Below are 12698 nucleotides of genomic sequence, written 5' to 3'. Positions count from 1 at the left end.
TTAAGCCTCTCCCTTTGGCTCAGGTCATGATCTCAGGGTCCTGCGATGGAGCCCTGCATCCGGCTCTCTGCTCGGCGGGGATCCTGCTTCCCCCCTCTGTCTGCCTACTGGTGACCTTTCTCTCTCGCTCTCTCTCTGTCAAATAAATAAATAAATAAAAATCTTTTAAAAAATAATAAAGTTTTATTTAAATTCCAGTTAGTTAACATATAACGTAATGTTAGTTTCTGGTGTACAATTTAGTGATTCAACACTTCCCTACAACACCCGGTGCTCATCACAAGTTCACCCCCTTGTCCCCATCACCTATTTCACCCTCTCCTTGTTTTGATGACATTCAAAAAGCATTTATGGAGTGTCTACTCTGTGCCATCTGATAAACCTTCATTCGTATGCCATCCTATAACACAGGAATAAAGCCAAGCACCACTGAGGCATGAGAGGCTGTTGTCTATATATTAAGTGTCCCTATACTTCTGTTTTGCTTAATTCTTTTGGGAGGTGGGGAGTACTCCCAAATGGGGTGTGTATGTGTGTGTGTGCACATGTGATCTTTCTGCACAACCCTGCCCAGACAATAAACTCCATGACAGCAGGGACTTAAGTTCTTTGGTGCACTGAGTCTTGGTGTACCATCAACAGTGAGTAGCATACAGTAGCCTTCTATATTTTTTAAATGTCTTGTGCCCAGGGGTGCCTGGGTGGCTCAGTGGGTTAATCCTCTGCCTTCAGCTCAGGTCATGGTCTCAGGGTCCTGGGATGGAGCCCCACACCGGGCTCTCTGCTCAGCAGGGAGCCTGCTTCCCCCTTTCTCTCTGCCTGCCTCTCTGCCTACTTGTGATCTCTCTCTCTCTGTCAAATAAATAAAATAAAATCTTTAAATGTCTTATGCCCATAAAACATCATCACTAAACCTATAAAAATACACATTCTTTTTAATTGAGATTCAATTGACACATATTATACTAGTTTCAAGTGTACAACATTATTTGATATTTGTCTATATTGCAAAATCATCACCATGTTTTTGCTTAATTTTTGACTTGCTTTTCATTCTCATTTGTCACTCTTAAGATGACAAGCTGTCACCGTTCTGCTGCGAGGGCTCTGCAGACCTCCTGCCTAATCCTAATTTACTGCTTCAAATGTACCTAATTTACTGTACCTAACTTACTGTAACAAATATACTAATATTATCTCTAAAACAATAATTTTTAACAACTGAACTTAGGGGAGGGACCCAAAGTCTTGAATCAGTGTGTAGACTTCTCCCTATCTGCTCTGAATGATCAGAGAGAGGTCTTCTATGTTTTTCTTGTTCTGAGATATGTTCCCCCCCCAAAAAATGTGGCAGAAAAATAAGTAGTTGCCAATAACAAGTGTTAAATATGGGATATGAGGATATGCTCTAGGTATAACCAATATTTAGAAATACAGAGACTTGGTGGCAGCCACGGTACAGGATGGACTCCGCTGGCTTGTGTACCTCATTCTGCTTCCTCTGCAAACAAGTCTGACAGCCCCGACAGGACTTAGAGAGAGAAATTCAGTAAGTTGAAATTGAAGAAGGCAGAAACACAGAAGAAAAATCCACTGCCTTCAAGAGAAACGACTGAACAGGAGAAGCAAGCAGGGAATCTTAATGAGGCGTGTGCAGCTGAACATGCATGGCACGTTCCACAAGCATTGCTTTCTTACTTCTTTTCAGCTGTTTAACTTTGTCAGAGGCAAAGACATTGGATCCAGTTTAAGTGGCTGTGCTGCCCCTTTTCACATTAAAGAATCAAGAACTACTGACAGTGAAAGCTGCGCTTGCCTCTCCCATCTGCCTGTCTGGCTGGCAGGCAAGGAAAAGAACTTGGATGTTGGTGAAGGAAGAAGCTGGGTGGGAAGACCGTGAAATCTAGAGTAAAAAATGCAGCTGGTTCAAGGTGTCCTGCAGTCTGTAAAATGCAGTTTAATCAGAGTGCCATTTTTTTTGTTCAACAATTTTAATCATGGGAATTCACAATTTTTAAATATGCAAATTTAAAAAATTTTTAAACCTGGAAAAGAAAAAGAAATACAGAAAATTAAGTCTGTGTTGACATCTCCATTCCAAACCCAATGATGTGTATTGAAGATACTTTCCGGGGGAACCCGAGTGACTCAGTTGGTTGAGCATCTGACTCTCAATTTCAGCTCCAGTCAAGATCTCATGGTTGTGGGATCCAGCCCCTTGTTGGGTTCTGCGCTCAGATTCTCTCTCCTTCTGCCCCTCCCCCAGCGTGTGCATGTGTGCTCTCTCAATAAATAAAATCTTTAAAAAAAAAAAAAAAGATACTTTTCATTGAGGAACTCTTTGCAAATCAAGAGTGTTATATTTAGGGCGCCTGGGTGGCTCAGTGAGTTAAGCCGCTACCTTCGGCTCAGGTCATGATCTCAGGGTCATGATCTCAGGGTCCTGGGATCGAGTCCCGCATCGGGCTCTCTGCTCAGCAGGGAGCCCGCTTCCTTCTCTCTCCGCCTGCCTCTCTGCCTACTTGTTCTCTCTCTCTCTGTCAAATAAATAAATAAAAAAAATCTTTTTAAAAAAAAAAAGAGTGTTATATTTAATTCTCAAAATAAAAGATCAAGAACAGTAACATTTACCAGGTTGCCACTTTAGGATATGGACACAGTTGGTGATAAAGACCAATTCTCTTTTCACTTTGGAAACTGCTTGATTTATTGCTATACCTTTTATTACTTTTTTTCCTTTTTAAAAATTTAAATTCAATTAATTAACATATAATGGATTATTTGTCTCAGGGGTACTAGTCTGTGATTCATCAGTCTTGTGTAATACTCAGTGCTCATTCCATTGCATGTCCTCAATGTCCATCCCCAGTCACCCCCTCCCTCCATCCGCCCCTGCTCCAGCACCCCTCAGTTCATTTCCTATGATTAAGTGTCTCTCATGGTTTATCTCCCTCTCTGGTTTCATCTTGTTTCATTTTTCCTCTCTTCCCCTACAATCCTCTGCTTTGTTTATTAAATTCCACATATCAGTGAGCTCATATGATAACTGTTTTTCTCTGATTGGACATATTTTGCTTAGCGTAATATACAACTTTTATTTCTAATGGCTTAAACCACTAGCTAAAGCAGGGAAATTGCAATCTTGTAATTCCAATATATCAGGGTTATAAGTATTTTAATTAATATGCCAGAGGAGGAATAGGTTAGGCAATGAGAAGTAGTAGTGATTCTCATCGGCATCGGGGAACAAGCTGGGTGATGAAAATTCACTCACCCACGAAGAAAACTAGGGTTGCATGCTACAGCGAGCCAAGTGACAAGATCATAACCAAGTTTTCCCTCTACCCTGCTCCATCCTACTGTGTTCCTCACTCTTGCCCACCACCATAGACAAAAGAATTCTACTTCTGGCAGCTAAGAACTAAGAAGATCTTTCAACCAATCCCAATTGTATGCTGAATTAAAATTTTCATCATGACCAAAAAGGTCATTAATTTATTAACAAGACAGAATCTTCATAATACCCAGATTTACAGGGAGACCTTTCAGAGTTTTTAAAGTCAAAACTATTAAGTCTTTCACCTAGACTCATGATATGCAGCTCAAATTTCAGGAAAACAATCTATACCAAAAGGAAATGATTTAATTAGAGCGTGGAGAATCTATATAGCTTGAAAAGACTTGACTGAGCCTAACTGGAAATTTGAGGATTACCTTTCTTCATTTGGATGGTATATTCAAGTCATGTCATTTTACTCCATACAATCTAATGGGCAAAGTTATGCAAGAGCAGAGTTTATTATTTGAAACTGAAATTTGCTATTTTTTTAAATTTTTTAAAAATATTTTATTTATTTACTTGAGAGAGAGATAGTGAGAGAGAGCATGAATAAGGAGAAGGTCAGAGAGAGAAGCAGACTCCCCATGGAGCTGGGAGTCTGATGCGGGACTCGATCCCGGGACTCCAGGATCATGACCTGAGCCGAAGGCAGTCGTCCAACCAATTGAGCCACCCAGGCGTCCCTTAAATTTTATTTATTTATTTGACAGAGATCACAAGTAGGCAGAGAGGCAGGCAGAGAGAGAGGGGGAAGCAGGCCCCCCACTGAGCAGAGAGCCCAATGCATGCTCAATCCCAGGACCCTGAGATCATGACCTGAGCCAAAGGCAGAGGCTTTAACTCACTGAGCCACCCAGGCACCCCTGAAATTTGCTATTTCTTACTGAAGAAAAGAGAAAGCTCTTAATTTTAATTCATTTAAATTTTAATTCAGCACACAATTGGGATTGGTTGAAAGACCTTCTTAGTTCTTAGCTGCCAGAAGTAGAATTCTTTTGTCTATGGTGGTGGGCAAGAGTGAGGAACACAGTAGGATGAAGCAGAGTAGAGGGAAAACTTGGTTATGATCTTGTCACTTGGCTCGCACATTATTCCCTTTAGGAAGCTTTGGGGCCCTGCCCTTCAGCTGGAATAGGTAGATTCGAATATCCTACAAACTATGATTTTTAACTTTGATTTTTCTGGCATCCCAAAATCAGAGAGGGCATCACTTAATCTCAAAACAAAAAGAACTGTAATCCAGTCTATGAAGCAAGCTAAAGAATATGCTATTTTTATATTTTAGAGAAAGCTGGGGTAATTATTTATTTTAATCAAATACTGAAATCCCATGACTCACTATTATAAAGAAATAATCCCTGGACGTACCTTCTATACTCAGTTCAACCATCATTTGACTTCAAATTCTAAACATTTTATGCATTCAAAACCATATTTTTAAACAGTGCCAAGTAGCAGGAATTCTCTGTTTTATATATGATCATTATAAAAAAGAACTGTGTCCATTATGTAAATTATAGGATAATATATGCTAGAAATAGATATTAATACCAAATATAAAAGATAAGCTCCCTGACTTCATAAGACATCTTCTAAAATTAAAATATTGACACACAAACAAAGCAAAATATTCAAGACTGATCTAAACATAGAAACATATTCCCAGAGCAAAGTGCAGTGAAAAGATCAGTGTGTCACACTGAAGACCTACAGCCTTCCTGCCTCCGAAGATTGCTAGCTATGTAGTCTTCACAAGTTTGATTCAGTTCATATCCATAAAACGATGACAGGACCTTCGAAGTACCATAACTACATAATACTAAACTTCAGTGAAACATATGGAAACAACAGGACTTAATATGAAAAAATTAATTTTTTTGTTTTCCTGAAATTGGAATTTTATCCTTATCTCCTTCACAATGGGTCATTTGTGAATGTTAATAAGTAGTTATTTGACTTCTATTTCTGTCCTTCAACCAAGAAAGTTCTTGCTGTGGGGCACCTGGGTGGCTCAGTGGGTTAAAGCCTCTGCCTTCAGCTCAGGTCATGGTCCCAAGGTCCTGGGATCGAGCCCCACGTCCAGCTTTCTGCTCGGCTGGGAGCCTGCTTCCCCCTCTCTCTCTGTCTGCCTCTCTGCCTACTTGTGATCTCTGTCTGTCAAATGAATAAAAAAAAAAGAAAGAAAGAAAGAAAAAAAAAGAAAGTTCTTGCTGAGGTCACCAATGGTCTCCTTGTCAACAGATTAAGTAGATATGTTCAATTTTCACCTCCCTGACCCCTCAGTCACATGTAACGCCGATGACCACTCTGTCCTCCTTTAAACACCTCTCCTGTTAGCTTTTGTGACAACTACCGTCTCCTGGGTTTTCTTCCTACCTGTACAACCATATTCTCTCATTCTCCTTCGAAAGTTCACCTGCCTCAACTTAGCCATTAAATGCTGGAATTTTGGGGCACGTGGGTGGCTCAGTCGGTTAAGCATCTGCCTTCAGCTCCGGTCATCCCCCAGGGTCCTGGGATCAAGTCCCGCATGGGGGCCCCTGTTAAGCAAGAAGTCTGCTTCTCCCTCTCCCCTCTCCTCCCCTCCCACACTGCTCATGCTGTCTGTCTCTCTCAAATGGATAAATAAAATCTTATAAATAAATAAATAAATAAAATGTTGAAATTTTCAAAGGTACAGCCCTCGACCTTCATTCTTCACTCCAGACTCCTCTTAAGCATTCACATCCATGCTCAGGGCTTTAATCACCACCAAGTGTTTTTTTAGAAGCCTAGAAACTCTCCCCATCTTTAGGTTCTAGACTCATGTATCCCACTGCCTCTTTGGATATCTCACTGAGACACTTTGCATGCTCAAAACCAGCATCTTCTGGGTGCCTGGGTGGCTCAGTTGGTTGAATGACTGCCTTCAGCTTGGGTCATGATCCTGAAGTCCCAGGATCGGGTCCCGCATAGGGCTCCCTGCTCAGCGGGAAGTCTGCTTCTCCCTCTGACCCTCTACCCTCTCATGCTGTCTCTCTCCCTTTGATTCTCTCTCTCTCTCAAATAAATACATTTTTAAAAAACATAACAAACAAAAACCCAACATCTTTCTTCCCTTAAATCTTGCCCTAAATCCAAGGTTTCAATTGCAATGACTGTCATCACCATCTATTCAATTATATAAGCCAAGAACTCGGAACTCATCCTTAAGACTTCCTTTCTCTCTCACCCTCCTACCCAGTCCACCACCACAATCTGTATATTTTGTCTCTAAATAGCCTTACAGTCTGTCTACTTCTCTCCACTTCTACTGCTACCAATTTAGACCAAGCTACCATTCATTCTCACTTAAGTTACTGTTCTAGGTGTTCTTAATCCTCCAATTCATTCACTTGGAAACCAGAGCAATCTTTTTCAAAACACAAACTTGATTGTGGTGCTTGGGAGACTCAGCGGGTTAAAACCTCTGCCTTCGGCTCAGGTCTTGATCCCAGAGTCCTGGGATCGAGCCCCGCATCGGGCTCTCTGCTCAGCAGGGAGCCTGCTTCCTCCTCTCTCTCTGCCTGCCTCTTTGCCTACTCGTGATCCTGTCAAATAAATAAAATCTTTAAAACAAAACAAAAAACCCCACAAACTTGATCGTGTCATTCAACCCCTCCTTTAGCTTCACGCAAAACACTTAGGGGCCTTTAATCAGACTTAAAATAAGGACCACTATCCTTAATATGATTTACATGCATTGCCTGACCCCTCCATTTCTCTCCAGCCTCCTTTAGAACACACTCACCTCCCACACTTACAGAGAAGCCATGTTGACTTCCCTTCAGTACCACAGTAACACCAGGCTCCCTCTTGCCAACATGCTCTTGTTATTCCCCCTGCCAGGCACACTACCACCTCCCTCCACTCCCCACTCCCCTGATCCGTTTCCTCTATTTCACAGCAACTCCTTCTTCACATCTCAGCTCGAATCTTCTCTTCTTCAGCAAATCTTGACACATATCCCCATCCTCGCCTTGAGTAAAAGTTCCCAGTGTACCGTGCACCCGCACCCATAGCACTTACTAATTGTAAAGTAGTATTTATTTCTGTGATTATTTGGTTAACGTGTATCTCTTCCCACAAGAGACAATAAATTCCAAGGTTTTTGCTCACCATCAGTTCTCTAGTACCTAACACATAATAGGCTCTCAAAATTACTCATATAAATAAATTCTATATAAATTTATAAATATGGCAAATATTTTTAATCCATAAAACCATTATATTTAATGCTTCTTTTAGAATTATTATAACAGGAAAAAATAGGAATGATGCAGGGGAAAGAAAAGAGGCATCTACTCCTATTTATTTTTGTCTTCTTAAGTCATTTGGTTAAAGCATAGACAACGTCCCTAAGTTACAATGACTTGAGAGTAACAATAGTGTCCATTTCCGGAAAACCAAGGACTCCCATTGCTTCCAGACATCTCAGTGTCACTTTAGGGGGATTCTTCCAAGAAAGAATGTTTTTAATCAAGCCTAGTAAGCTTTCTGTAAGACGTTGCCAGTTCTTCTTCCAACCACCCTGTTCATTTTATGGTCCTCTCACTTAACCCCAAAACATCAAGGGCAACAAAAGTAGCCTTTTCTTTCATGAAGTCTGGGAAGGAGCCATTTGGGGTGGTTGTTTTCAGCTAACATTTATTGAGCACTTACTTTGTGCTAGTCCCCAAGTTAAGACATTATTTCTTTTAATCAAAATCCTCACCTGGCCTTTTTCCCTCATTAAGGCAGTCAATAAAGAAACCGTCTCTGGGCATCCAGTGTAAGCCTGCTGTGATTGCCAGCTGGTTGCCAAGACAACCTGGTCACTCCAGAGGATAAGGAAGGAGATTTTCTGCCTTTCCCTAAGCGGGTTAAGATCCAGCCCCCAGGGCCCTCACCCCACATCGCTTACCCTCTTGGCTCAGCGACAGCAGCGTAGGCAGCACCTGCCTGCCTAGGTCTTGCACGGAAGGGACAATGGTGTCCAGCATTGCAGGTCTGTCTCTAGTTGGCTTGGTGCTCAGTCCTCAATGGGTCTCTTCTTCTTTCTTTATATGGAGTTTGTACAAAATTGATTTTCCCACCCTCCAATCTCCTCTCCTCAGAGCTTTGGATGTGCCTTAAAAATAAAAATTACCAAATCTTGATTTTTTTTTCTTTCTTAAACGCTGTTTCTCACTGTCCCTCCCTCCATGTGCTGACTTTCCCTGAGTGACTCCCACCACAGGAACCCAAGAGCTGTCCCGCACCAGTATGCAAATCCAAGCCCTCCCTCCGGGCCACCGAGAGGTACCATGAGAGGGTGAGCAGGAGCCTAGAGCCGGCAAGGAGGACGGAGGCCACAGGGAGGGCGAGGTGTGTTGCTAGGACGCGACAAAGGCTTGCTGCGTTGCTAGGGTGTCAAAGAATGGCCTCGGCCCCGCCTCCTATGATGGGTCCCTCCCAGTTGCCCTGGTGATTCCGGAGCTTCCAACAGCGAGGTTGGGAAGTAACTTCACGTTTTTTCTTTCCCTTCTTACCCTGGACAGCGATGAGACTTCCTCGCTTTTGGAACCACCTTGGACCAATTTGGGAATACCTTTTAACCCTGGTGGTGCACATTTGAGACTCCAGATCTGTGCGAGGACTGCAGTTTGAACTGGACTTTTTTTCTCGCGTTTGGTTTTTGCCCTGGGCTCTCTCCAGAGGAGATGGACAGCCAGAGGACTGGGGAGAGAAACTGACGTTTCTTTTTTTTAAATTCCCTTTACACTACACGAATGTCATCCTACAGACTTGTTTTAATACTCTTCCCTCTGCCGATAATGAATTATCCCAAAGTGAACACACACATAAGCCCCACCCAGGTCAAGAAACACCTCTTGCATCCATCACTCACTACTCAAAATTAGAGAAGATACCCTACCTCTCTGAGGTTCTCTATGTAAACTGAGAGTTAATAAAACAGAAGTCACATAAAATTATTTTCCCAGAGTGTTCCGCAGAATACTAACTTCTTATGGAACAAATAAATGATACGTGGAAAAAGGAAAGTAGGGAGAGGAAGGAAGCTCTACCACCACAGAAATACCTCATTGCCTCTCCAGGCATTATTCCACAAATGCTATACATTTATTTGCCTGTGTTTGAACTTTTGGAATCATATAGGATGTATTATTTTGTGTGCGGCTCTGTCATTCAACATTATGTTTGTGAGATTCCCCACAGCTTCTGCAGGAGCAATTTCTTCATCTTCACTGTTGCATATTATTCCTGGGTGTGAATGTGGCACAATTTATCCATTCCACTGCTGAGGGAACATCTGAGCTACTTCCATTTGGGGCTAATAGGAACAATGTTGCTGTAAATATTTTTTTAATTAACATATAATGTATTATTTGTTTCGGAGGTACATTTCTCTGTGCTGCAAATATTCTTGAACAAAACTGTGATGCACGTACATACTCATTTCTGATGTGTAGATAATTAGGAGTAGACTACTGGGTCATGGGAAGTGCAGATTTTAACACAGGCCAAGAAGATTTCCAACGTGACTGTTGCAGTGTTGGTGGGAGGGAGAAACTCTGGCACTTAGTGTGAACAGAAACTAGGGAGGCCTGATGGCCTGCAATGTACAGGACAATCCTATACAGTGAAGACTGTCCCACTATGGTGAAATATCTCATCAGACGTCCCCATGTAAGAAAAAAGGAGGCTGCTTATGAACCTAGGGGGGAAAAAAAAAACACTTTAAGTGCAAATACAAAGAAGTTTTTCCTTAATTTCAGTATCACTTAATTTCCTAGAAATCCAAAATCCAAGGAAAGTTGGGAATTATGCCCTTTTGTTCAGGATTTAAGATTATGCCTTTTCTTTTTTAGGAATTTAGAAGAGTTCTTCCTATTTAGGAAAACTATAATCATTATGATCGATGAGGCTGGTGGCATCTGAGTAGCCAACACAGCAGAGCCAGACTGCATTTGCTGTTGTGGCATTCACAGTGATCCTTTCTGTTGGTAAAAGCATGTGGCAACTTCACTGGCCTTCCAGCATAGTCATGCCTAGACATGTGTACATTAAAATATATATTATTTTACTATACATTACTTACATTATACTAGAATTTGGACTTTATATTCACTTCTTTTTAAGGAGGCTCCACGCCCAACATGGAGCTCAAGGTGGGGCTTGAACGCATGATCCTGACGTTGAGACCTGAGCTGAGATCAAGAGTCAGATGTTTAACCTACAGAGCCATCCAGGGGCTCCCTTTATATTCACTTTTAAATGGTATAGGTAAATAAGCTGTATTATCTACAAACCTCACTTCAGGATAGTAACAAGGCATTCAGGCAAAATATTTGTTGCAGAAAAGAATCATTGTATCTATTAGGACTGAGAAAATCTGTGCTAAAAAATGATAAGCTCAGGGCACCTGGGTGGCTCAGTGGGTTAAGCCGCTGCCTTCGGCTCAGGTCATGATCTCAGAGTCCTGGGATCGAGTCCCGCATCGGGCTCTCTGCTCAGCGGAGAGCCTGCTTCCCTCTCTCTCTGGCTGCCTCTCCGTCTACTTGGGATTTCTCTCTGTCAAATTAATAAATAAAATCTTTAAAAAAGAAAAAATGATAAGCTCAAGGTGCCTGGGTGGTTCAGTGGGTTAAGCCTCTGCCTTCTGCTCAGGTCATGATCCCAGGGTCCTGGGATCAAGCCCGGCATTGTGCTCTCTGTTCAGCAGGGAGCCTGCTTACCCCCCCCCCCCGCCTGCTGTTTTGCCTACTTGTGATCTCTTTCTCTGTGATAAATAAATAAAATCTTTTTAAAAATACATTAAAAATGACAGGTTCCATAACTCAGGTTTTCTCTATCTTCTACTAAGAAGTTCAGAACTAGGTTTTAGGACTTTCATAAAGTAGTTTCTTGAAAAAATAATTTTCTCCCACTCTCTCTTTTACCACCTGCCTTCTATCCTTAGTCTATGATGGTGTTTAGTCTTCAAGCACTTGTCTTTCGCAGAATAGGTTGTCTTAAATTCTTTGGGGAAATAAGCAAGGAAGATTGTTGAATGGATCAGCAGCAAACAATGGGCAAACTCTTTTGTACCAGTTGTCTGGACACTTGCTGAGTAGGCTAATTTTTAGTGGTCATATCAGCATTATTATTCAATCTTAAGATAATGAAAATGAGGGCACCTGGGTGGGCTCAGTGGGTTAAGCCGCTGCCTTCGGCTCAGGTCATGATCTCAGGGTCCTGGGATCGAGTCCCGCATCGGGCTCTCTGCTCAGCAGGGAGCCTGCTTCCTCCTTCTCTCTGCCTGCCTCTCTGCCTACTTGTGTTCTCTCTCTGTCAAATAAATAAATAAATCTTTAAAAAAAAAAAAGATAACAAAAATGAAAAAAATATTAGTTTCTTAGAATAATAGATTAGATTGATTTAAACATGGTGATGATACTTCTAGTCTCCAGAAAAACTGTCTTCAGTTTCAAAAAAATGGTTATGAATGACTGTTGATTATTAATGAATTATAGATGACCAAAGGAGGATCTACAAATGATGAAGGCAAAGACCATTCTTTTTTTTTTTTTTTTTTTTTTTTTTAAAGATTTTATTTATTTATTTGACAGAGAGAAACCACAAGTACACTGAGAGGCAGGCAGAGAGAGAGAGAGAAGGAAGCAGGCTCCCCGCTGAGCAGAGAGCCCGACGCGGGACTCGATCCCAGGACCCCGAGATCATGACCCGAGCCGAAGGCAGCGGCCTAACCCACTGAGCCACCCAGGCGCCCGGCAAAAGACCATTCTTGAACATCTTTTCCTTTTACCAAAGGTCTCTTGACAAAAGAGGCTGTGGAGACGTATGTGACCCAGTGTTCACTAGCAACTTTGAATAAGTTACAAACATGTCTCCCGAAAATACATACCCTTTAGTTGATAACAAAGCTCAGGCAAACGTTGCAATTCTACTACTTAGAATTTGTTCTTTGGATACACCTGCATGATACAGACAAAGACATATACACATTCAACATTGTTGGTAATGCTAATTATTAGAATTAACCTAAGATAACCATCATGGGGAATTAGTTAAATGGTAAATTATACTTTGGAATACATTTTGAAGGGATTGCTTAAAAGAAAGCTGTACATTTATGTGCAGGCATTTTAAAAGTTTCAAGATACATTAAGTGAAAACTTGTTGCAGAATAATATTAATAATATGATACTATTGTTTCAAGTATACATATACATATAAGGATATATATTCATATATGTACATAAATTCATAGAATATTTGAGGAGAGAGATATTAACAGTGGTTATTTTTGGATAGTGTGGAATTGTATGTGGAGAGGGAAGAGTTCAGAGAACTTTTA

The 12698-nt window shown here is 41.3% G+C and overlaps 1 protein-coding gene across 3 annotated transcripts in view; it reads right to left on the bottom strand.

Annotated features, from left to right (window-relative positions):
• CCDC81 (coiled-coil domain containing 81) overlaps positions 1–8760 on the bottom strand; it is a 44610-nt gene extending 35850 nt beyond the window's left edge. For 2 of the 3 annotated variants that reach the window (XM_045071442.1, XM_045071443.1), the window contains exons 1-2: positions 8643–8760; positions 8262–8468 (exon numbers count right to left, since the gene is read on the bottom strand). In XM_045071442.1, the coding sequence (XP_044927377.1) occupies positions 8262–8340 (79 nt within the window). In that variant the 5' untranslated portion in view covers positions 8341–8468; positions 8643–8760. Of the gene's footprint in view, positions 1–8261; positions 8469–8598 lie in introns of all 3 variants that reach the window. The other variant, XM_004763539.3, reaches the window with a different exon arrangement.
• Positions 8761–12698: the final 3938 nt, after the last annotated feature.

Source organism: Mustela putorius, unplaced genomic scaffold (genome assembly GCF_011764305.1).
Source record: "Mustela putorius furo isolate JIRA1106 unplaced genomic scaffold, ASM1176430v1.1 tig00003987_pilon_pilon_pilon, whole genome shotgun sequence".
In the NCBI taxonomy this organism is placed as follows: Eukaryota; Metazoa; Chordata; class Mammalia; order Carnivora; family Mustelidae; genus Mustela; species Mustela putorius.
The sequence above is the reverse complement of the archived record's forward strand: the minus strand, read 5'-3'. Positions and strand labels throughout refer to the sequence as shown.